Genomic DNA, 26,819 nt, shown 5'->3' with positions numbered 1-26,819 from the left:
GTCGTCTACCGCGGAAGGGCCGCGGGGGCTGCGCCGCGACACTGAGGGGAACGTTCTCGCATTCCGAGGCGACGGCCCGAGCGGACTGGGCCGGGGGTCCACGCGCTCTCACGCTCCCGCCGCAGCTGACGCCTCCGGGGCCGCGGGCCGTCAGGCCGGGCCCCCGCGTGCTGCAAGGGAGCCGAAGGCCTTGCCAGTCTTGGGAGGGGAGCTGAGGTGCCCGTCCGGCCTGCGACCACCCTGCCCAGCCGGGCGGAGCCCGCACGCATCTTGCTGACGGGGTGGGGGGAAGGGACGGGGTCGTCGTCCCGTAGGTCTACAGCGGGCGCAAGACCTAATGACAGCTTCCCCCTCAGAGAGTCTGGGGGGCGGTGCGGGCCTCGCAGAGCTTGGAGAGAAGGCAGTTTTGTCCAAAAGCCCCTCCCTCCCTTCTCTAAGCATCCCAGACTCTGCGCTTCAGTGGCCAGAAAGTTGCAATTCTCCTCATTCAGTCAGAAAACTGCAAGTGCGACTCCCAGAGGCCGGGCTGTTAACTGCCACAGCTGCTCGAGCGGGCGGAGAGTCGGAGGGCGAGGGGAGCCCGGGGTCCGGAGGGCGCTCTGAATGCGTCAGGAGGAGCCCGCCGGGAAGGCCCTCGTGTTAGGGAAGGCGTGGGCGGCGGCTGTTCGGAATCTGTTCACGGCTGTTCATAGTCACAAGTATTGATTTTTAATTAAACGGAGAAAACAAGATGATTATGAATTCTCATTACTAAATAAGCTAATTTTTTAGTTTTTCCAGGGGCTCTGTTATTTGTGACCACAATGAAAAATGCAGACAGTGATGATCTGATTACTAACAAACTTCCCTCGCTCAAGAGCTCGAAAGAATGGTTGGACCCCCAGCCACTTTCTTTTACGCAGGTACAATAGTATGGCATTTGGAGGTTTATACTTGGGTAGTCGCGTTGACAAGTGGCTTGTGCTAAATATATATTATTTCTTCTATGTTTTCTGTTTCATTCTCTTTGTTTTCCCCTTCATTCTGCTACCTTTACGTTTAGTTTGCTCTTTTTCTAGCTTCTTAAGGTGGAATCATAGGTCATTGGTTATATGCTTTTTGTAATATGACAAAGTTATAAAGTTTCTCTTGAAGCACTGCTTTAGCTGCATCACCCAAATTTATATATTTTGTGGGTTTTTTTAGATTCTAATTTCTTTTTTTCTAAAGGACTTTATTAAGGTGTAACTGACGTACAATAAACTGCATATATTTAAAGTGTACAGCTTGATAAATTTTGACATGTATTCATACGTGAAACCATCACCACAATCAAGATAATGAACGTATTCGGTACTCCCAAAGTCTCCTCAGTGTGTCCCTGTGTAATCCCTCCCTGCCTGTCCCCAAGGCAAACACTGATCTGCCTTCTCTTACTGTAGTTTACTTTGCATTTAAAATTTTTTACGCAGATGTAATCTTAACAGCACTTGTTTTTTTTTTGTCTGGCTTCTTTCACTCAGCATAGTTATTTTGCAGTTCATCTGTGTTGTTGCATGTATCAATACTGTATTCTTTTTTTTTTTTTTTGCTGAATGCTGTATACCCCAGTTTGTCCATCCTGTTGATGGACATTTGGGTGGTTTGCAGTTTTTGGCTATTACCAATAAAGCTGTTAGGAACATCCACGTCGGTGTCTTTGTATGGACATATGCTTTCATTTCTCTTGGGTAAATGTCTAGTTGTGGAATGGCTGGGTTATATAGTAAACGAATTTAACTTTTTATGAAACTGCCAAACTGTTTGGCAAAGTGATTGTATTATTTTACATTTCCACTGGCAGTGTACGAGAGTTCCAGTCGTTTCACCTCCTAGCTAACATTTGGTACAGTCTTTTGTATGTGTGTGTAGTCTTTTTAATCTGACATTCTCAAAAACATAGTGGCATCTCATTATAGTTTTACTTTGCATTTCCCTAATGACCAATGATGTTGAGCATCTTGTCATGTCTTACTTGCCGTTTATATACATTCGTTGGTGAAGTGTTTGGTCAAATATTTTACCCATTTTAAAATTGGATTGTTATCTTATTGTTGAGCTTTTATTATTGAAATATAATTTACACACCATAAAAGTCACCACTTTAAAGTGTATGATTCAGTGAATTTTAGTGTATTCACAAGTATCACCATTATCACTACGATCTAATTCCAGAAGATTTTCATCACCCCAAAAGAAACCTCATACCCTTTAGTGGTCACTTTCCATTCCCTTCTCCCCCTGGTCCCGGGCAACCACTAATGTACTTTCTCTCAGATTTGTCTATTCTGGACATTTGTGTAAATGGAATCGTACAGTATGTAGTCCTTTGTGACTGGCTTCTTTCACTTAGCATACTGTTTTCAAGGTTCATCCGTGTTGTAGCATGTATCAGTCCTTTGTTCCTTTTTATGGCTAAATAATATTTCATTATATGGATAATACCATATTTTGTGTATCCATTCACCAGTGGATGGGCATTTGGATCATTTCTGGGTTTTGGCTATTATGAATAATGCTGCTATGAACATTTGTATGCAAGTTTTGTGTGAACGTATGTTTGAGGAATTGCCTGTTTCCCACGGTGGCTGTTTCATTTTACATTCTCATCATCAATGTATGAAGGTTCCAGTTTCTCTCCTGTTTGGATTTCACTGAACCCCTTGTATCTGTGGGCTTATAATTCCCAACAAATGTGGAAAATTTTCAGCCATTATTTCTTCAAATATTTTTTCTGTCCCCCCCACTCCTTTTGGGAAATACAATTACCTGTATAATAGCCTGCTTGAAATTGTCCCATAGCCTGCTGATACTGTTAATTTTTTTCAGATTTTCCCCCCTGCATTTCATTTTGGACAGCTTCTATTGTTATGATTTTAAGTTTACTAATCTTTTCTTCTGTTAACATTGAATCTGCTGATAAGCCTGTCTGGTATATATATTGAAAATCTCAGATGTCAAAATTTTCATCCCTGGAAGTTTTATTTGGGTCTTTTTAATATCTTCCTTGTCTCAAAACTTCCACTGTTTCCTCTAGCTTCTTGAAATTATGAACTACAGGTGTAATAACTATTTTAATGTCCTGGTGTAACAATTTATATCATCTGTGCCATTTCTGGGACAGTTTTAATTGATTTGCTTCTTCATTATTGGTCAAATTTTCCTGCTTCTTTGTATGCCTGGTGATTTTTTCTTGGATGTCAGACATGTGAATTTTACCCTGTTGAGTGCTGGATACTTTTGATTTCTCATAACTATTCTTGAGCGTTGTTCTGGGATGCACCTGGACACAGTCTGATCCTTTTGGGTCTTGCCTCCAATCTTTGTTAGGCAGGACTATAGTGGCATCTAGCATTTGGCTAATTTTGCTCCAGTACTTAGATAAAACCCCTCTAAGTACTCAACTCTATGTTTCTCGAACCATGGGCTTTTTCACTCTGGCTGATGTTGAGAGGAATAACTCCTGGGGCTGTGTGCCCTCCAGGGATTGTTCTCCCTAATCCTTTCAGGTGCTTTGCCAATGTGTCTTTGGGTAGTTCCCCCACATGCATATAGCGATCAGCATTCAGCAGAAGACTCAAGGGGGACTCTACAGATCTAACCCTCTGAAAATCCCCAAAGCTTTCTCTGTGTGATTTTTTCCCCTCTGGTACTCTGCCCTATGCACTGTAGCTGCCCTGGCCTCCCCAGACTGCCAGCTTCCCTCCTCATTTCAGAGAGACAGCTGGGTTTCACCTGATTTCTTCCCCTCTGTGCCACAGTCTGGAAATTCTCTCCAGACACTGAACTATCATAGGGCTCAGCTTATCTGTTTTCTTTTTCTCAGGACCCACTGTTCTTCACTGCCTGATGTCCAATGGTCTTGAAAACTGTTGTTTCATTTCTTTTTTTATTTTTTTTTAAACGTGGGAGGGTAAATCTGTTCCCTGTTACTCTATCTTGTCTGAAAGTGGAAGTTCTCATCCTAGCCAATATTTCTTCCAAAGTTTTTTTCTACTCCATTCTTTTATTTATCACTTCTGCAACTCCAGTTACCCACTTGCTGAAACTTTTGCTATTGTCTCCTAAGTCACTGCAGCTCTATTATTTTCCAGTCTTTTTTCTCTCTGTTTTCAGATTGGATAATTTCTAATGATCTGTATTCAAGTTCACTGACTCTTTTTATGTCATCTCTAATCTGGTATTAAGACCATTGAAGTTTGCTTTTTAAATTTAAGAACTGTATTTTCCACTTGGTTCTTTTTTATATTCTCTCTCTGCTGAGATTTTCTATCCAGTCATTATGAGAATATTTTCCTTTAAGCAGAGCTATAATAGTTGACCTAAAATGTTTGCTAATTCCAACATATGGGCCATCTCAGAGTTTGTCTCTATTGATTGCCTTTCTCTTAAGTATGGGTCACATTTTCCTGTTTCTTTGTGTGTCACGTAATGTTAGACTATATTTTGGCCATTATGAATGATACGTTGTAAAGGTTCTGGATTCTGTTATGTTCCTCTAAAGAATATCAAGCTTTTGTTTTAGTAGGCAGTTAACTTGACTGAACTCAAACTCCAAACTTTGTCTCTCCTGTAGTTGGCAGCAGGTGAAATCACTGTTTAGTCTTTTTTAGCTTTAGCTGGGCTGCGTGGAGTCTGCCTTGTGCATACATAGTTCAAGGGTCTGCTGGAGATTTGGTAAGAGTTTATTTGCAGAATTCGTGGTATCCCTTCTATGGCTTTCTCCTTTCATGTATTTCTTCTCTCATTTTCTAGCTCCTATAGTTGCCCTGAACTTGGTCGTCTAATTCTTGAATCTGTAAAACTGCATGTTTCTGAGTTTGAGCTACCTCCTTTAGTTCTCACTGAGACCTGCTCTCAGACCAAAGCCCATAAAAAACTGAAAGCTTTCCCAGTGCTATTCTCTTTTTTCAAATGTTGACTACCCTCTAGTTTCTCCCTGCTTTTGGTCAGTCTCTAGTGTCTTCAGATTATTGTTTTTCATATTTTTGTCTAGAATATTAATTAAGTACCCTTCTTGGTTTTGAGAACAACAGATTTGCCAGGAAGAGCAACTACATGAGGCAAAAAGAACAAAGAAAATGAATTTGGAGTTAGACACATTTGAAGTTGTTTTATTTTTTATTCTATTTTTTTTGGTGAGGAAGATTGGCCCTGAGCTAACACCTGTCGCCAATCCACCTCTTTTTGCTTGAGGAAGGCTGGCCCTCAGCTAACATCTGTGCCAGTCTTCCTCTATTTTGTATGTGGGTTGCTGTTACAGCATGGCTTTGATGAGTGGTGTAGGTCTGTGCCTGGGATCTGAATCCGTGAACCCTGGGCAGCCAAAGCAGAGTGCGCCAAACTTAACCACTATGCCACCAGGGCGGCCCCTACATTTGAGCTTAAATTCTGGCTCAGTGCAGAATTTTCTAGGCTTCCAGTTGTTGCTTAACTCCCAAGAGCCTTAATTTCCTTGGGTGTTAATGAGGAATGTTAGTGCTTAGATTTTGAGATTTTTGCTTATCTGTTCTGGAAACAAGAGTAGTGGAACTGAAGACAAAGACAACTACTTCCAATGACAGTTAATTTGAGAATATTTTATTTTTGTGTAACTATGAGAGGATTTCAAAGGCCTATCAAAAATGTCTCCCACTCTGGGAATCTTTTAAATTTTAATTTAATCATTTTTTCAGTGTGGTAAAATGTATATAGCATAAAATCTGCTATTTTAAATTATTCTTAAGTGTACAATTCAGTGACATTAATTACATTCACATGTATGCTAGAAATTAACCTCTTCTATTTTCTGGCAGATATTTAATTGTTGAAGATTTGTTATGAATATGGAAAAAATTAATGTTATGAACTATTTCCTGAAGATTGTGTTGTTTAAAATCTGAAAATGTGATTCGTATATAAAAATTTATTATTAATATTTGATAGCTATTATGACTAAATGAATTAAAATACAGGCCTGATTACATCTATTTTAACCCATAAAGGTAAAAGCATTTTATAGGAAGTGAAAAACAATGGGTTCTCCCTACCACGTGACTCTGGGCAAGTCTTATGACCATGCTTGGACTCAAAATATCTGTGATCTGAGTTATTTTTTTGCCCTAGAATGAGCTGTACCCAAAAGCAGAAAGATTCAAATACTCTTAAACAAGTACTTGATAATATGACTTGAGGTTGAAAAATTGGATTTACAGAGAACTTTCCAGGGACATGTCTGTCACATAAAATATTATGAGTCCAGGTAGTCTTAATAATTTAATTTTTTTAAGATTTGATTTGCAAAGTCTCATCCTATTATTTTAGACATTAGCTGAAGAAGATATTGATGCAGCTATTCAATCAATATTATATAGAGAAAACTACATGATTAAGGTAAGAACTGGTTACAGAATGTATCTCAATTAAAAATTAAATTTTGTTTTTCCATTTTAGATGTAATGCATCATTATAAAAATCTTAGAAAATATAGAAAATAGAAAGAATTAAAAACACTTATTAGTCCCTAGGATTAACCTTAAGAGAGCTCTGAGATTGCTTTGACTTCCTCTCTTCCTGTTCTTTGTGGGGATTCTTTCACAGATAACTTAAAAGAGTTTCTCCCTACTCATTTGTTCCTTCATCTTAGCGGGGTTTCTGTGGAGTCATTATGTATTATTAAGAGCTTTAAGAACTGTTATTGGAACACACTGGCCAGTCATTACTCAGGTATACATTGGTAACAACAAGGCTTTAGCTGTAGCAGGATGGGCATAATTATCAGACAAGACTAATGTCCATGTGAAGTACACTAAACACTGGAGTAGGTGACCTGTTTTTGTTTTTAAGAATTTCCTTCAGATTTGTTTCAAAAGGAAAGGTACTGTTCATTGAGTATGGTTGAACTGTACTATGAACTGAAGTTAGAGAGACTCTCAGGATTCTTGTTATTTTATTTTTTTCATTATGAATTTCATGTTGTTGATCCTAGTAGTCACATTATTTCATTTGCTAGATGAAAGGAGAATGAGAAGTTTTGGTGGGAATTATTTGGTTTATAGTCGAAATCAAGCATTTTCTTTGCAGACTACTTGCTATTTGGACCAGGTTGTGCTACACTTCTGCCTCTTTACTCTTGTCTTTTTTTTTTCTGCATAGAATATTTTCTTCTTCATTCTCTGTCATCCCTTCTCTTCCTAGATAACTCATTCTTTAAGGCTCATCCCAAATAGCTCCCATTTTGTAAATCTTTAAAAAAAAATTTAATCATTTTTTCCCATTGTTGTAAAATATATAAAACAAAATTTGCTATTTTTAATGATTTTTTTTTTTGAGGAAGATTAGCCCTGAGCTAACATCTGCTGCCAATCTTCCTCTTTTTGCTGAGGAAGACTGGCCCCGAGCTAACATCCATGTCCATTTTCCTCTACTTTATATGTGGGACGCCTACCACAGCATGGCTTGCCAAGAGGTGCCATGTCCGCACCTGGGATCCAAACCGGTGAACCCTGGGCCGCCGAAGCGGAACCTGTGCACTTAAGCGCTGCGCCACCAGGCCAGCCCCTAAATATATATCTTGCTATATTCTCCTTCTTTCTATTGTTTTGTGGATTTGTTTTGTAGTCTGTCCCTCCAGGGGGAGCAGGCATGTTGTTTAATTTATCTGTATATTCTTTGTTTCCAGTTTAGTGTGTATCACACAGTGGAAGCCAAATAAATGACTGAAGTAATGAATGACTTTGTCGGTCATTGTTAGGAATATAAATGAAATTTAAATTTTAGAACAAGAGAGCTTTAAGGTAATATATTTGTCTTTTCTATCATTGTTTACTAGGAACTAGATAAGTATTTACAACATCATAACTTCTTAAATGCAAGAAGAAAAGAGATATTATATAAAAGATGGGTTGACCATGTGGCAGATCCTCTCCAGAAGAAAATTATAGAAAAAGTTTGTTCACATAAGAAGATTAAGAAAAGGAGACAAGAGGAATTAGATGGTTTTTTAAAACATGTAAATAAAAAGGTACTAAGAGATCATTTGAAACTGTTTTCAGTTGGTTTAAAAACTATAGTTATCTTTGTTTATTTATGATCATCCAAACAGCCTGCCCCTCCCCACTCTATATATGTGTAAGCTGTACTCTGTTATAGCATATACTATTCTTAAATCCAGGGTGTGTGGAGAGGGTGGAGGAGGAGGATTAGGTCGGGATTTAGGTGTGTACATTAGAATAATTTTTCTTTGTTTTTCCCATGTAATTATTCATTTTATATACCTATTAAGAAATTTTGGACTTTAGGTTCAGGATATATATATATATTTTTTTGTTGTTCTGGAACTCTATTTACAAAGCTATAAAATATGTCTGTTCTAGCATTTTAAAGAGATCTAAGATGTTCGATTAGTAAGCGTTTAAAAACAAATTCACAAATCTTTTAGTGTTCTAACATTCTTTATTAAAATCTTGCAAATTTTAAGTAAATTTCTTGTATCACTATAATATTTATTACTTGAATACATTAAATTTAACTTCAAATAAATTTGGTCTTCCCTTCCCTTTTGCCTTTGTCAGTGATGCCATTTCAAAGCACAAGAATGGAACTATGTGCTTGACTCTTGAGTTCTGTTATGTTCAAAATTAATTGTGTACCTCTTGTTCTTATATGTGGTTTTATTTCCTTCCTATAGGGAAATGCATTTATAGAGCATTATGATCCAAAAGAGTATGATCCTTTTTATACAAGAAAAGAGGACCCAAATTTTCTGAAGGTAGGATAGATTTTTATTTAACTTTGGTATTATGTGGTTGGTTTTTTTGAGGAGCCCTAATATATAAGTTGTCCTTTAGTGATTCCCTAAGAATGCAGTAACATCTTAAGAATAGTTTCCCATCTCCATATCTTAGAAAGGAACAAAAAAGCCAAAGTCTAATCTAAATTAAATCTCTGTAAAATTTGCAAATACTGTGTAATAACTGGGTAATAGGTAACATTTAAAAATTTCATAGACTTCTAATTTGTTACAGAAGTAATACATTTTCATGATAAATGAGAAAATGAATTTTAAGTAAAGAATAAAAGAAACACTCACAATTCCATTATCCAGAATGAACTCATTAACATTCTTGTTTCTCCTTCAAAACTTTTTTTCTATATGTAGGTGTATATGCACATTTTTATTTTACAGGAATGGGATTACACTCTACATTAGGTTTTATATTCTGCTTTTTTCCCTCTCAATAGTTTATGATTTGCTTCTTTCTTTGGTCAATAAGTTTAAATACATCATTTTAATCATTGCATGGTATTCTATTATTAATAGCAGTTAACTTGCACTGAGGGCTTAACCCAACGTTAGGACTTCTTCTTTTCATTTTATTTCATCTTCACTGCTACCATGTGAGGTAATTTACAGATGAGGCAGGTGAGGCACAGATAGGTTAAGTTACTTGTTCAACGTCACACAACTGTAAATAGCAGAGCAGAGATGTGTTTCTGATCATATGTAGTATCTTGCTGTAACATCATTATCTTTTACATATTCCCTATTTTGAATATCTAGGTTGTTTTTGACCTATTGCTGTTATAAATGACATTATGATGAACATTCCTGTAACTATTTATTAACTTTTTCCTTAGGGTAAGTTGCTAGAAGTCGAATTGCTAAGTTAAAGGCTATGCATGATTTCGATTCATATAGCCAAATTGTCCTCAAGAATGGTTGTATAAATTTGCGCCCCCACCAGCATCCATTTTTCCACACATTTGCTAATAGTAGATATTATTAAACAAAATAATATCCCTGAGTCATAGACCAACCTTGAGTCATTGACATTTTAAACTGCTGGCATTTGCAGGCAAAGCAGGTCCATTTTTTTTGCCAAATTGGGGTGTGTGTACGTGCTATTTTCCCTATTTTTATAGGTGAGAGTTAAACTGAGAGTTTAGAGTCAGAGCCTTAGATATACTAACTAGTACTATAGCTAGTAAGAGGCAGAATTGGGATTTGAAACCAGATCTTTTTGATACTGAAATTCCATTCTGTTCTTTTACCATGCTGCCTTTCTAAGCTGACAGGTGACCTCTAAGCTAAGTTGAGCACTTGGAAATTATAGCAGCAGTTCTCAAAGTGAGGTGAATAGACCTTTGAGAGCCCCGAACCCCTTTTAGGGGGTCCATTAGGCCAAAGCTTTTCATAATAGTGCCAAATATTATTTTCCTTTTTTATTGTGTCAACATTTGCTTTGATGGTGCAAAAGCAATGGTAGGTAAAACTGCCGGTGCCATAGAACAACTTAAGTCAGTGTCACCAAATTGTAATGATGGTCATATTTTCATTGGCATGCACTCATAGTAAAAAAAAAAATTCCAGTTTCACTTCAGAATGTCCTTGATCAAACAGTAAAAATTATTAATTTTATTAAATCTTGCTTTTTGAGTATACATCTTTTTAATATTCTGTATGATGAAATGGGTAGTATGGAAAGAACACTTCTGCATACTGAAATACAGTACAATTGTTTGAATTGGTTGATTTTTTTTCATGGAACACTATTTTTAATGGAAAGAATGACTGACAAACTATGGTTAAGTCTTGGGTATTTGGCAGACATTTTCTGGAAAATTAATGAAGTGAGTCTGTTACTTCAAGAAAAACAACTGATAATATTTGTTACCAATGATAAAAATGTGAGCTTTTAAGCAAAGAATTCTAATTTTGGAAAAATCATATTCACCATCATGAATGTGACAGTATCCTAATACACAAAGACTTTACTGATGAGATTAGTAATGATATTAATGAATGTGATTGTTGTATAATAAAATGTATTAACATTTGGAAGATCTCACGTAACTCAGTGATCCAATTTTTTCCAAACAACCAATTCATGACATGGATAAGAGATCCATTCAAAGTTCAGGATAGACCAATGGATTTTAACATAGCAGAGTTTGAATTATTTATTTATTTATTTTTTAAATTTTTATTGAGTTAGTGATAGGTTACAATCTTGCGTAATTTCAGTTGTACATTATTGTCAGTCATGTTGTAGGTGCACCCCTTCACCCTTTATGCCCACCCCCCACCCCATCTTTCCCCTGGTAGCCACTAATCTGTTCTCTTTGTCTACATTTTTAAATTCCTCATATGAGTGGAGTCATACAGAGATTGTCGTTCTCTGTCTGGCTTATTTCACTTAACATAATTCCCTCAAGGTCCATCCATGTTGCAAATGGGACGATTTTGTTCTTTTTTATGGCTGAGTAGTATTCCATTGTATATATATACCACATCTTCTTTATCCAGTCATCTGTTGATGGGCACTTAGGTTGCTTCCACGTCTTGGCTATTGTAAATAATGCTGCAATAAACATTGGGGTGCATAGGACTTTTGGAATTGCTGACTTCAAGCTCTTTGGATAGATACCCAGTAGTGGGATAGCTGGGTCGTATGGTAGTTCTATTTTTAATTTTTTGAGGAATCTCCATACTGTTTTCCATAGTGGCTGCACCAGTTTGCATTCCCACCAGCAGCGTATGAGGGTTCCTTTTTCTCCACAACCTCTCCAACATTTGTTACTATTACTTTTAGATATTTTTGTCATTCTAATGGGTGTAAGGTGATATCTTAGTGTAGTTTTGATTTGCATTTCCCTGATGATCAGCAATGATGAACATCTTTTCATGTGCCTATTGGCCATCCATATATCTTCTTTGGAGAAATATCTGTTTGTGTCTCCACCCCATTTTTTGATCGGGTTGTTTGATTTTTTGTTGTTGAGTTGTGTGAGTTCTTTATATATTATGGATATTAGGCCTTTGTCAGATGTATGACTTGCAAATATTTTTTCCCAGTTAGTGGCTTGTTTTTTTGTTTCAGTCCTGTTTTCATTTGCCTGGAAGAAGCTTTTTAGTCTGATGAAATCCCATTTCTTTATTCTTTCTATTGTTTCCCTTCTCTGAGAAGACATGGTGTCCGAAAAGATCCTTTGAATACTGATGTCAAAGAGTGTACTGCCTCCATTTTCTTCTAGAAGCCTTATGGTTTCAGGTCTCACCTTTAGGTCTTTGATCCAGTTTGAGTTTATTTTGATGAATGGTGAGAAAGAATGGTCAATTTTCATTCTTTTACATGTGGCTTTCCAGTTTTCCCAGCACCATTTGTTGAAAAGACTTTCTTTTCTCCATTATATGCCCTCAGCTCCTTTGTCGAAGATAAGCTGTCCATAGATGTGTGGTTTTATTTCTGGGCTTTCAATTCTGTTCCATTGATCTGTGCACCTGTTTTTGTACCAGTACCATGCTGTTTTGATTACTGTAGCTTTGTAGTATGTTTTGAAGTCAGGGATTGTGATGCCTCTCATTTTGTTCTTTTTTTCTCAGGATTGCTTTAGCAATTCAGGGTCTTTTGTTGCCCCATATGAATTTTAGGATTCTTTGTTCTAATTCTGTAAAGAATGTCATTGGGAATCTGATTGAGATAGCATTGTATCTGTAGATTGCTTTAGGTACAATGGACATTTTAACTATGTTTATTCTTCTAATCCATGTACATGGAATGTCTTTCCATCTCTTTATGTCATCATCCATTTCTTTCAGAAAGGCCTTGTGATTTTGATTGTATAGGTCTTTCACTTCCTTAGTTAAATTCACCCTGTGATATTTTATTCTTTTTGTAGCGATTGTGAATGGCATTGTGTTCTTGAGTTATTTTTCTGTTAGTTCGTTATTAGAATATAGAAATGCTACTGATTTATGCAAATTGATTTTATACCCTGCAACTTTGCTGTAGTTGTTGATTACTTCTAAAAGTTTTCCAATGGATTCTTTGGGGTTTTCTATATATAAGATCATGTCGTCTGCAAACAGCGAGAGTTTCACTTCTTCCTTCCCTATTTGGATTCCTTTTATTCCTTTTTCTTGCCTGATTGCTCTGGCCAGGACCTCCAGTACTATGTTAAATAAGAGTGGTGATAGAGGGCATCCTTGTCTCGTTCCTGTTCTCAGGGGGATGGCACTCAGTTTTTGCCCATTGAATATGATGTTGGCTGTGGGTTTGTCATATATGGCCTTTATTGTGTTGAGGTAGTTCCCTTCTGTGTCCATTTTGTTAGAGTTTTTATCATAAATGGCTGTTGGATCTTGTCAAATGCTTTCTCTGCATCTATTGAGATGATCATGTGGTTTTTATTCCTCAGTTTGTTGATGTGGTGTATCACATTGATTGATTTGCGGATGTTGAACCATCCCTGTATCCCTGGTATGAATCCCACTTGATCATGATGTATGATCCTTTTGATGAATTGCGAATTCTGGTTGCCAAAATTTTGTTTAGAATTTTTGCATCTATGTTCATCAGTGATATTGGCCTGTAGTTCTCTTTTTTCGTGCTGTCCTTGTCAGGCTTAGGTATCAGCGTGATGTTGGCCTCGTAGAATGTATTAGGAAGTGTTCCATCCTCCCTAATTTTTTGGAATAGCTTGAAAAGGAGAGGTATTAAATCCTCTCTGAAAGTTTGGTAGAATTCCCCAGGAAAGCCATCTGGTCCTGGGGTTTTATTCTTTGTGATGTTTTTGATTGCTATTTCAATCTCTTTCCTTGTGATTGGGCTTATCAAATTGTCTGCTCCTTCTTGAGTGAGCTTTGGGAGATTGTAGGAGTCCAAGAATGTATCCATTTCCTCTAGGTTATCCATTATGTTGGCATATAGTTTTTCGTAGTATTCTCTTATATTCCGTTGTACTTCTGCAGAGTCTATTATTATTTCTTCTCTTTCATTTCTGATTTTGTTTATTTGAGCTTTCTCCCTTTTTTTCTTTGTAAGTCTGGCTAGGGGTTTGTCAATTTTATTTATCTTCTCAAAGAACCAGCTCTTTGTTTCATTGATCCTTTCTACTGCCTTTTTCGTTTCAATAGCATTTATTTCTGCTCTGATTTTTATTATTTCTCTCCGTCTGCTGACTTTGGGCTTTGTTCTTCTTTCTCTAATTCAGTTAGGTGTAGTTTAAGATTGCTTATTTGGGATTTTTCTTGTTTGTTAAGATGTGTCTGTATTGCAATAAATTTTCCTCTTAATACAGCTTTTGTTGTATCCCATATGAGTTGGTATGGCATGTTATCATTTTCATTTGTCTCCAGGTATTTTTTTATTTCTTCTTTAATTTCTTCAATGATCCATTGCTTGTTCAATAGCATATTGTTTAGTCTCCACATCCTTGTGCCTTTCTCAGCTTTTTTCTTGTAATTAATTTCTAGCCTTATAGCATTATGATCGGAGAAGATGCTTGTTATTATTTAAATTTTTTAAAATTTGTAGAGGCTTGCCTTGTTTCCCAACATATGGTCTATCCTTGAGAATGTTCCATGTGCACTTGCGAAGAATGTGTATTCTGCTGTTTTTGGATGAAGTGTTCTATATATGTCTATTAAGTCCAATTGTTTTAGCTTTTCATTTAGTTCCACTATTTCCTTGTTGATTTTCTGTCTGGGTGATCTGTCCATTGACGTGAATGGGGTGTTGAGGTCCCCTACTATTATTGTGTTGTCTTTAACATCTTCCTTTAGGTCTGTTGATAGTTGCTTTATGAACTTTGGTGCTCCTGTGTTGGGTGCATAGATATTTATATGCGTTATTTCTTGATAAAGTGTCAGTTTGATCATTATATATTGTCCCTCTGTGTCTCTCTTTACCTGCCTTATTTTGAAATCCGTTTTGTCTGATATAAGTATTGTGACACCTGCTTTCTTTTGTTTGCTATTAGCTTGAAGTATTGTCTTCCACCCTTTCACTCTGAGCCTGTGTTTGTCCTTGGGGCTGAGGTGTGTTTCCTGGAGGCAACAAATTGTTGGATCTTGTTATTTAATCCATTTTGCCACTCTGTGTCTTTTTATTGGAGAGTTCAATCCGTTTACATTGAGGGTGATTATTGATGCATGAGGGCTTAATGCTGTCATTCTGTGGCTCGTTATCCGGTTTTCCTGCATTTCCTTTGTTTCTCATCCTGTGTGTGTTTAGCCTACCCATTGACTTCTGCAATTTCTTATGCTGGGTTTCTTAGATTTTTCCTTATTTATGTTTTGTGTCTCTGTTTTGTTTTTTAGTTTAGTGGCTACCCTGAAGTTTGTATTTAGAATCTCGTGTATAATATAGTCCATTTTCTGTTGGTCTCTTACTTACTTGGCCTAGACTGATTTAGTCCCTTTCCTCTTCCCCTCCTAAATTATGATTTTCATCTCTTATTCCAACTCGTGTTATGAGTTTGTGGTTAGAGTGATAAGATTGTCTTTGCTTTGGTAGTTTCCTTCCCTTTATCCTAATGCTATGGTTGAATATTTGCTATCCTATTCTGGTTCTATCTGTCTCCCTACTCTGTAGTTTGTGACCCCTTTCTCCCTTTTTTTCTTTTTTCAGGTATGAGAGCCTTCTTGAGGATTTCTTGTAGTGGAGTACTTTTGGTTACAAATTCCCTTAACTTTTGTTTGTCTGGAAAAGATTTAATTTCTCCCTCATATCTGAAGGATATTTTTGCTGGATAGAGTATTCTTGGCTGAAGATTTTTATCTTTTAAAGTTTTGAATATGTCATTCCATTCTCTCCTAGCTTGTAAGGTTTCTGTAGAGAAATCCGCTGAAAGTCTGATAGGAGTTCCTTTGTAGGTTATTTTCTTCTGTCTTGCTGCCCTGAGTATTCTTTCTTTGTCTTTCATTTTTGTCATTTTTACTACTATATGCCTTGCAGTAGGTCTTTTTACATTGACAAATCTAGGAGATCTGAAAGCTGCCTCCATACACATTTCTCCCTCAATCCCTAGATTTGGGAAGTTCTCTTCTATAATTTCGTTAAGCACACTTTCTGCTCCATTTTCCTTTTCCATGCCCTCCGGAATTCTGATAATTCTTAAATTGGATTTCCTCATTGAATCTGCTATTTCTCGGAGATTCTTTTCATTTTTTTTAATTCTTAGTTCTGTTTCTTCCTCTGTCTGGAGCCATTCAGCCCGTCTGTCTTCGATTATGCTAATTTTCTCCTCTGTGGTGTCTACACATGCATTCAGGGAGTCCGTTTTCTGTTTTATCTGATTCATTGTATTTTTCATCTCTAATATTTCTGATTGATTTTTCTTTATAGTTTCTATCTCTTTTGTGAAGTAACTACAGAACTTGTTGACTTGTTTCTCTATATTTCCCTTTACTTCATTGAGTTTTTTGATGATAACTACTCTGAACTCATTTTCACTTAGTTTACCTATTTCCAAGTGCTCAGGACTTAATTCTGTGTTTTTATTGTTTTCCTTCTGGTCTGGAGCTTTTATAAATTGCTGTATGGTAGAGGAGCGGTTTTTGCATATGATAGAATTATTCGGTTGCAGTTACAGCCTGTTGCCACTAGAAGGGGGTTGAGAGGCACGCGTTCTGAGCCCTCCACCTTCAGCTGCGATGGCGGCATGCAGTGCCGGTTGGGGGAGGAGGGGCACTTTCTCTCGCATGCTGACCTGGATTCCGATCAGCTCTCGCTCTCTGGTTTCCCGGGGCCCTGGCTTGATGGGGTCCCCCAACACGAAAGCTTTCCCCCGTTAGAGGGTTTCTGCTGCATGGGCATTGGGAGTCCTGGACGATCCCATGGATGCATGACCCCTCCCCCGCTCCTTCCCTCACCCCCGGGAGACATCCCAGTCTCTATGGGATGGAGCAAAGTTCTCTCTTACCCTTTTCCAGCTCCTCCGAGGGCGGCTCCAGCCTCTCCACCCTCTGTCATTTTGCTGCTGTGGGTCTCTGACGATCTCTGTTATTATTAGAGTTATTGGCTGAAATTCAGTTGTTCTGGGTTTGGGTTGTAGTTTGGAGGCGAGAGAGTCCTGGGTCAGCTCAGTCCGCCATTTTGCTGATGTCACCCCCTGAATAATTTATTGATATGGTTTCAGATTCCACATCATAACTAACCTTTAAGAAACTACTGCTTAACAAATTTGAGTATAGTATCTAAGAATATACACAATGATCTGATAAGGTTATTAAAACAAGAGCTAAACAAGGCTGGAGGGCCGTGCTAAGAGATGTGTTGGAGTGCCTCCATTTCTTTGTAATGTGTTAAATATATATGGTGGTTAGACTGCCGTTAGTTTGTAGACACTGTATTCTTATTTCTCTGGCTAACAGTCATACATGGATGCTTAAGATAGACAGAAAAGACCTGCAACGGAGTTCTCAAAGAACTGCTTTTCTTGTAGGTTACCATCCCACCATTGCGTGATCCTTTGAAAAAGGCACAATATGACAAAGATGACGAAAAGAGAACTCTTCTTCAGTGTGAGACTGGTACTTAGTTCCTCACTGTTATATGATTTCATAATCCTAGAGCAATGAGAGTTGCATTTAAGAGTGCTAATTTAGGTTACTAATCTTCCTACAGGCAAAATATATACAATGAAAGAATTTAAAGAGGTTGAGAAGGCCAAACTGTATTCCAGATTCCCAAGAATTTCTACTTCAAGGCACTTTATGACTCCAAATGAGTGGCTTAAACTGCCGACAGTCTACATAGAAAGTGAATTTTGTAAAAGGAGCAGGTAATGGTTAATATAATAGAAATTATGAAACCTCTTGGAACTTGAAGACTTTTTTCTTGAGACAGTGATATTAATTTTGTCATAGTTATTATTTTTTTAAAATTTCATTTTTCAAAGAGAAATCTATAATTCTTGACTTTGTTCATCTATATGTAATGTTTCTTTTTTCTTGGGTGCTTTCAAGATTTTCTCTTTCTCTTTGGTTTTCATTAGCTAGACTATGATGTGTCTAGATAGGTCCCCCCCCTCCCCATTTCTTTCTGTTTATTCTACTTAGGGTTCTCAGAGATTCTTGTACCTGTGGTTTGATGTCTTTCATTATTTTGGGGGAAATTCTATGGCGTTATCACTTCAAATATTTCTTATGCCCCATTCTTTCTGTTTTTTTTTCTTCTGAGACACAAATTATATGTATGTTAGATCATTTGTATTGTTCCATACTTCTGTAGCTCTTCAATACTCTGTTCTTTTTGAAAGAAGTTTTTTTCTACTTGTATTTCAGCTGGACAATTTCTACTGACCTATCTTTAGTTGACTGACTCTTTCCTCAGCTGTGTTCCATCTATTTATCAGTGCATCAAATGAATCTTTCCTTGGCTCTGTCCCATACTGAAGAACCCATCAGAGGAATTTTTCATCTCTGATGAGATTTTTATTTTTAGCATTTCCATTTGATTTTTTTTCCACATAGTTTTCATTTCTCCTGAAGTTCTCCTGCTGTTCATACATGTTGTTCACCTTTCCAGTAGATTCTTTAACATATTTCTCATAGTTATTTTAAATTCCCTATCTGATAACTCCAACATTAGGGTCATTTCTGAATCTGGTTCTATTGTTTGCTTTATCTCTTGACAATGGGTTATTTTGTCTTACTTTTTTTTTTTGCATGTCTTATAATTTTTGATTAAATGTCAGATATTTGAGGTTATTTTGTCTTGCTTTTTTGGGCATGTCTTGTGATTTCTGACTGAATGCCAGGCATTAGAGGTAAAAGAACAGTATAGACTGAGTATTTATGTCTAGAAATGGATATGCCTCTTCTTCTGTCTTGCATTAGTGTGGAGAATTGGGCTTATCTAGTTGGAAGCTGAGCTGGGCTTAGGTCTTATTATTGTTATTGTTACCTTCAGTGCACCACAGGCTTCAAATGCCTCTAGTGGTGGGCTGCTGTTACCCTGTGTTTATGGGGGGGGGTCTCGGGTGCCCAGAGGGGTTTTCTCAAGTGGTCCTCCTTCCCCTCTTTTTGGCTATTCCTGCAAGCCTGCATCACAGAGGTGAAGGGGGCTCTCTCTGTGCTCTTGCTTCATCACCAAAAGTATACTGCTGTTGCTTGTTGCTAGGCTTACAGCATGGGCAGAGGAATGTTCTCTGCTTTCCTTTCCAGCTTCAGTTTTAGGCAAGCTCTATGTGCTTGGGCCTCAGGAGCAGGGCTTCCTTAGAGTTCCTTTCTCTTCTGCCTGGGGCAGCCAAACTCTATCTTGTATCTGTGGTTGTTCCTAGATGGTAGTTTCCTGTCCTTCTTCAATAGTAGCAGAACTCTGCTTGGTTTAGGTATAAGATTCTAGACCCAGGGTAGTTTCTTGCCCCTTCCCCTGGGACAGAGGACTTCTGCTTTTATCCCTATCCTAGTAGCAGTGGATCCTTGCCTCTGTCCTGGGTGTAGGAGGATTTCCCACCCCTCCTCCAGAGGCAGACAGGTTTTGCTTTTACTCCTCTCTCAGAAGCAGTAGATCTTTGTGTATTGTCCTATGGGAAAAAGAGTTTGCTTCCCTTCCCCCAGCAGCTTAGGCTTTTGCTTTGTAGGTGGGCAGGGTCCAGGGAAGTGGGTAGGACACTGCACTTGTTTATCTTTGCCACAGATGGGGGCTGTCTCAGATTTTCTGCCCTGTGCCTAATCTTTCTTGTTAGTTCCTAGTGCAGGCCCATGGAGAAGAGCTTGCACTTGAGTGGAAACACTTCTTGTATGAGGGCTCCCCAGCTATTCCAAAGTGACATGCTAGCCGACACTTGGCCTTTAAGGAGTCATTAAAATTTTGGCTGATATCTTTTGTTTTTAATTAATAGGCTTTATTTTTTAGAGCAGTTTTAGGTTTTTACAGAAAAAATTAAGCAGAAAGTACAGTTTCTATATATCTCCTCCTCCTTACTCCCCCCTGGCCAGTTTCCCCTATTATTAACATCTTGTATTAGTGTGGTACATTTGTTACAATTATGAACCAATATTGATCATTATTAATAACTAAAGTCTATAGTTTACAGTAGAGTTCACTGTTTGCGTTGTACAGTTCTGTGGATTTTGACAAATGCAAAATGTCATGTATCCACCATTGCAGTACCATACAGAATAGTTTCACTGACCTAAAAATCCCCTGCATTTCACCTATTCATCCCTCCCTCTCCACAAACCCCTGGCAACCGCTGATCTTTTTACTATCCTAATGAGTTAGAATCATACAGTACATTATGCTTACAATACTTTTTCAGACTGGCTTCTTTCACTTAGTAATGTGCATTTAAGGTTCCTCTAGGCCTTTTTTGTCACTTGGATAGCTCTTTTTTAAATTGCTGAATAATTTCCTATCATTGATTGTATCACAGTTTATTCATCCATTTATCTATTGACGGCATCTTGGTTGCTTCCAACTTTCGGCAGTTATGAATAAAGCTGCTATAAACATCCATGTGCAGGTTTTTGTGTGGACATGTTTTCAACCCATCTGGGTAAATACCAAGGAATGCAATTGCTGGATTGTATGGTAAAACTATGTTTAACTTTGTAAGAAACTACCAACCACCTTCCAAACTGGGTGCACCATTTTGCATCCTTACCAGTAATGAATGAGAGTTCCTGTTGCTCCACATCTTCACCAGCATTTGGTGGTGTTGGTGTTTTGGATTTTAGCCATTTTATTAGGCATGTAGCAGTATCTTGTTGTTTTAATTTGCATTTCCCTAAGGACATATGATGTTGAGAACCTTTTCATATGCTTACTTGCCATCTGTGTAGTTTGTTTGGTGAGATGTCTGTTCAGATCTTTCACCCATTTAAAAATGTTTGTTTGTTTTCTAAATGTTGAGTTTTTAAGAGTTTTCTGTTTTTTGTGTTTTTTTTTGGATACAAGTCCTTTATGAGAAATGTGTTTTGTAAATACTATCTCCCAGTCTGTGGCTTTTCTTTTCATTCTCTTACAAGTGTCTTTTGCAGAGCAGAAGTTTTTTTCATTTTTTTTTGAGGAAGATTAGCCCTGAGCTAACATCTGCCACCAATCCTCCTCTTTTTGCTGAGGAAGACTGGCCCTGAGCTAACACCTGTGTCCATCTTCCTCTACTTTATATGTGGGATGCCTGCCACAGCATGGCTTGACAAGCAGTGCGTAGGCCTGCACCCAGGATCCGAACCAGCGAACCCCGGGCTGCCAAAGCAGAATGTGCAAACTTAACCACTGTGCCACTGGGCTGGCCCCCAGAGCAGAAGTTTTTAATTATTTTTTTAAAGATTGGCACCTGAGCTAACATCTGTTGCCAGTCTTCCTTTTTTTCCCCTTTCCTTCTTTTCCCCAAAGCCCCCCAGTACATAGTTGTATATTCTAGTTGTAGGTCCTTCTGGTTGTGCTATGTGGGATGCTACCTCAGCATGGCCTGATGAGCAGTGCCATGTCCGTGCCCAGGAATGTGAACCAGGGAAACTCTGGGCTGCTGAAGCGGAGCACACGAACTTAACCACTTGGCTACAGGGCTGGCCCCAGAAGTTTTTAATTTTAATGAAGTCCAACATCCATTTTTTTCCTTTTTTACCTACTTGTATGGAAGTCACCTCTTTCTCCCATTCTCTACCAAGGGTGAAACAGTTATCTGTCCTTTTTCTCCTTGGAGGGACTTGTTTTTGAATTTAGTATACTTGGTTGCCTTGAGGTCTGATGGGCTCAAAGTTATGGTTTTATAGATTATCTGGCCTTTTCTTGTAATTAGGATGGCAGCAACATTATTTGAAGCTTTTAACATCCTAAATGGAAGCAGAACTCTAATCATTTGACTTCTTACTTCGTAAAAATTTCCCACAAACGTCACCGTAAATGTCATGTAAAACAGAAAGAAACCTTAAGATAGAATTCTGAAAGGATGACTATTTTTTAAATCTTTCTCTTTGAGCATCATAAGCCTAACTCTAGTAATTACCCAAACCAGGAATCTACTTATAACAGATTTAACTCAGATTGTGTGTGAAGATGATCATATTTAGAATATTGATTTTATAGTGAGCTAATGGCATATGGTAGGTTGCAACTGCAGTATTTATTTCACCCTCACCAATGTTCTGGGGTAACTAATGTGGTAAGGAAAATGTTCTCTTTGGATGATTGTCTGGATTATTTTCTGTGACTCATATTGCTCCAGTCTCCTGGAGGCTAATGTGTTTGGGGATGACTGGCTTCTTATCTGAGCCCTTGTACTGAATCTTAGTCTTTGCATATATCATATGCAAACCTTATATCTTAATACCTTTTAATATGTCTTCCATATTTTCCATCTCCTTAGGTAGTCTCTTTGGATATATTTTTTACTTTACTAGTTGTTTCTTCAGTAAGTTGAATATTAAAAATTTTAATTTCTTAAAACCCCCACCCACATCCATATGCGTATTCAATCCTGATAGGCTCTTATTGCTTTCTTATTTTGGTGATTGGATCCTTTCTTTCTTTAAACATTTTATACATTGCTACACTACATTCTATATCTGTTAGTTCAAAATTCTGTATTCCTTGGGGAACCTAAATCTATTGTTTTTCCCTGCTGACTCTCAATTATAATGGTTTGCTTTCTCATATGCTTAGTGAATTTTGTGAGTTAATTACATGACTTCATCTTTGGGTGTCTTCTTGGCCTAAATTGGGGGAGGTTTCCTACATAGAAGATTTGCTTCTGTTTCTGCCTCTGCTGGTGGCTGGGATGCCATCAACCTGGGCCCACTTCAGCTTCAAAGGTCTAGGCTCAGTGTGGCAGTCTCAAGTTTAGTGTCCCCACCTTAGAGCTGGTGCAGGGCTCATTACCCTGTTAACTCTGTTTTTGGCATCTGCCCTTAGGGGTGTTCCGCCTGCCCCTGCTGCCCCCCACTATGGCCCCAGCTTCCCACACCTCTACCCTCTGCTAGGTTTATGAGTGTGTCTGATTCTTGAAGACCTCCTCCATCTCTTGTGAGACTAATGATGCCTCAAAGATATACTAGATACATTCTATCCAATGTCTAGTTGTTTGGAGTGAGTGGGTTCCCTCAAAGCAGTGAATTTCAAACTGGTATATATAGTGAGGGCTTGTAAAGACTTTCCAAGGTATACACAAGCATGGATAGTTTTAAGGGACTCAATTTCCAGATTCTGAAGTCTATATGTACTCTTTCCAAAAATTGATCTGTCTGAGAACAAGCCTGTATTCATATCACTTATTATCCCACTTTTAAAAAGAAAGGCATACCTTTCAACCTGGGTGTAAAAAATTCAAGGTTGCCAAATAAAGGATAAATAAAAATAGTGGCTTTAGAGAGACTTTCTTTAATGATGAAACAAAGAAACTTAACCCACAGGTCTTTCTGTATTTCCCTGTCATATATAATTTATTTTACTTTAATTAATAATAAGTTGATTAATTTAAAGACTTGCTTTAGAATCAGAGTACTTGGTCTGTGTTGGGCTGCTCTGAATTTGGAATAGCTGAAGCCATATAATTTAGTGAGGCTTCTTTTAAATATAACTGTAATGTTTTGTGGGACTGCCAAAATTTTCAAAATACATTGACTGTAATCTTCAGCTAACAGTTTTATGTGATTGCTTTCAGATTTGGCATGCTTTATTCAATACGGTGATTAAAATTTTATATCAACTATTATCCTAAAATTTAAATTCCTAGTAAGGCCAACGCTCATTTTATTTTATCCTAATGAAGTTGATATTTAAAAAATCTCCTGTTAACAGGAAACAAACATTTAAATTTACAATGAAAAATTCTAGGTGTCAATTTTAAAATGTGCAAGGGGTGATGTGGCTTTTCAAAATTCTTTTAGGGAGTATATAAACAAAACTGAAGATCACTGCCTTGGAGCTCCTAGTCAGCCATTATTGCATATATTATATTTTTTGTTCATATATATACACACACACACATATATCACATCTATCTATCTATCTATCTATCTATCTATCTATCTATCTATCTTTATAGGTACTGTAAATTCCTTGAGGATAGTAATTGGGTGGCACAAAGTCAGTGTTTGTTTTATGAACTAATAAAGTAATGACTAGTATGGTGAGTAGGGAGAGAGGTGGTCAGAGAATTCCCTGATATTTAAATCGAGGTCACTGGGAGGATGGGGGTGCCATTAGCAGAAGAGGGAACACGGGAGGAGCAGATTCAGAAAGACAGTTGTGATGAGTTAATTTTCGTTCATGCTGAGTTTTATATACAGTGGTCCTTCCAGGTAAAGACATATTATGGGTTATTGGAAAAGTGAGACTACAGCTCAAGAAAGAAGAGTATTTGAGGCTGGAGAAATAAAGAGTTATTCACTTTGGAAGAAAGTAAAATCATAAGAATAGATTAGATAGGCTGAGGAGAGACACTACAAAAAAGAAAATAAAAGACAGAGCCCAAAGGTTGTACTATAAAATTTAGGAGGTGGGAGAAATAAAACGAGACAGAAGAAGCAGTCAGTGATTTGCCACAGATGTCAGGAAAGGAAAGAGTAACAAGAAAGATGAGGCACTATGCAAAATGCTTTGAAGTACAGAGAACTGAGAAGCAGCCATTGGATTTGCTGACTGAGGACAGTACTGCACAGACTTTTAGTTGGCTATGAGCAAAAGGAGGGGTAGTTGAGAAGGTCTAATTGGGTAATACCCTTCTCTTCCAAACTTTTCATTATTCTTAGGTCCCCTTACTAGTTACTCTCATTCTCAAGGTTCTCCCCAGGACAGCCTTGCCTAAAAAAGTCCTGCAGACAAAAGAGCCACTGCATTAGCCCTTCTCAGATATATTAACACAGGAAGCCTTTTGTCCTCACATTAATAATGCTTTATACACTAGTCTAGATGTTTGCCATACCCATTTATTTTCTTTTACTCAAAACATATTTCAAAATCCACACTCTCTAGGAAAATCCATTCTAATTAAGTCAGGATCAGACTGATCCTTTCCATTAATTGTTGGTGTGGCCATTTGCATGCTGGGTGTACTGAGTATGTTAGTTAGGATAATACAAGGGCTCTTGGTTTCTTGAATCCACCCTAGAAAAGAATTCATTTATTGAGGATTTGTGCTGCTCACGGAGTCACTGGAAGGTCTTAAGAAACAGCTGAGTTTCAGGAACAACTCCCAAAATCACAGTGTAGAACTGGCTGGTGAGTGATGTGTTGTTTCTGCTATGATCAACAAGCTGCAGAATCAGGAAGCTGCCGCTCCAGCTGTTTGCCTCAGAACCACACCAGCTCTGCTTTAATCTATGCCAGGAAAATGGATGTTCCTCACAGGGCCAGGATGACCCTTTCAGTCAGCTCTTGAGTGGGGCAAGACTGGAGGGATCCAAGGCACCTATCTGCCACCTTATGGCAAGGGAGACTGGGGAATGGAGGCTTTGGGTTCTCTCTTGGGAGAAGCATGTTACATTTACACAATCTCTAAGGCTTCTTTTTACATTAGAGTATAAGCTCCCAGAGGATAGGGAGTACTTTAAACTTTGCCTAGCTAATTCTAGGTTCTCAGTAAATATAAACCAATCTCCATTGTGGTTCAGCAACTTTTAAACACCTAAGAATGCACAGCAGTTTGAAATGGTATTTTGGACAATATACATAGCAGTCAATGTATAACAATAATTTCTGTATAAATATAAGCTAGTATTATTTTCTAAACATCCTCACACATGTTATCTTGTTAAAGGTTAAAAGTGAAAGTGAATTTTAATGATTGTAGTTGTGATTTGAAACCCTCGGCAAGACCCCCTCATCTTTTGGAATCTCAGGAAGAAGAAAAAGCAGTTATTTACAAGTAAGCCTGCTATTCCACAGCTTTGCTCTTCTTTCATTTAAGATGCTTGGCTGTTTTTCCACCCATACCATTCTTTTAAGTTGCTAAAGTCACTGCTGAGGCATACACCAGACTCTTTTGGCATGACCTCAGGCGTCTCCCACCACTGTGTCTGGGTAAGGTGGCAACTTTCTTCAGCTTTTTCTGATTTTAAAGAACAAATAGCTAACACATTCAGAAATAACAAGCACAGACATAGACAAAACTGTTAACTCATATTAAATTTAAGATTAGGAGATTTTTAGTTGAATTGGAGCAGTAAAAATAGAATTTTGGACCAGTTTTGGTGGGTAGTAGCTGTTACAATATTGTACCCAGAATGAAAAGATGTTATAAGCAAAGAAGTGGTACATACTGCTGTGCATGCAACATGGGGAATCATCCCAATTAAGTAGTTATGGAATTAAAAGTAAGAGATTTCTCTATATAGTTAGATAACTTGTTAATTATCTGTTAAAAGTAATGAGATTACTCAGACATTGCTGAAGGGATAAAACGATGCAGCAACTTTGGAAAACAGTTTAGCAGTGTCTCAGAATGTTAAACATTCAGTTACCATGTGATCTAGCAGTTCAACTCCTAGGTTTCTACCCAGGAGAAATGGGAACATATATCTACATGAAGACTTGTACATAGAGTGAGTGTTCATGGTAGCATTATTCACAATAGCCAAAAAGTAGAAACAACCCAAAGGTTCATCAACTGGTGAATGGATAAACAAAATGTGGTACGTCTATACATAGAATATTATTTGGCAATTAAAAGGAAAAGAAGTACTGATACATGCTACAGCATGGATGAACTTCAAAACTATTATACTCAGTGAAAGGACAATCACACATTTGACTCTATTTATATTTACAGTCATGCGTTGCTTAACAACAGGGATACGTTCTGAGAAATGCATCATTAGGTGATTTTGTCATTGTGTGAACACTGTAGAGTGTACTTACACAAACCTAGCCTACTACACACCTAGGCTGTATGGTACTAATCTTATGGGACCACTGTTGTATATGTGGTCCATCATTGACTTAAACATTATTATGCAGTACACGACTATATATGAAATGTCCAGAAAAGGCAAATCTATAGAGATAGGATGTAGATTATTGGTTGCCTAGGGGTGGGGTTGGGAATGGAGACTGATTATAAATGAGCATGAGGTTTTTGGATGGACA

The 26,819-nt window shown here is 37.8% G+C and overlaps 1 protein-coding gene across 17 annotated transcripts in view; it reads left to right on the top strand.

Annotated features, from left to right (window-relative positions):
- FAM228B (family with sequence similarity 228 member B) overlaps positions 1-26,819 on the top strand; it is a 94,506-nt gene that overhangs the window by 50,664 nt on the left and 17,023 nt on the right. For 7 of the 17 annotated variants that reach the window (XR_011426548.1, XR_002800266.2, XR_011426547.1 and 4 more), the window contains exons 1-4: positions 658-902; positions 6,322-6,390; positions 7,829-8,020; positions 8,687-8,767. Coding sequence is in view for 12 of the 17 variants with exons in the window: in XM_070236593.1 (XP_070092694.1) it covers positions 804-902; positions 6,322-6,390; positions 7,829-8,020; positions 8,687-8,767 (441 nt within the window). In the remaining 5 variants the exon portion in view is untranslated. Of the gene's footprint in view, positions 1-40; positions 217-657; positions 903-6,321; positions 6,391-7,828; positions 8,021-8,686; positions 8,768-26,819 lie in introns of those variants that run through there. The other 10 variants (XM_023619422.2, XM_070236591.1, XM_070236587.1 and 7 more) reach the window with 4 other exon arrangements.

The sequence above is a fragment of the Equus caballus genome, chromosome 15 (genome assembly GCF_041296265.1).
Source record: "Equus caballus isolate H_3958 breed thoroughbred chromosome 15, TB-T2T, whole genome shotgun sequence".
NCBI lineage: Eukaryota > Metazoa > Chordata > Mammalia > Perissodactyla > Equidae > Equus > Equus caballus.
This window is presented reverse-complemented; position numbering and strand designations above follow the sequence as displayed.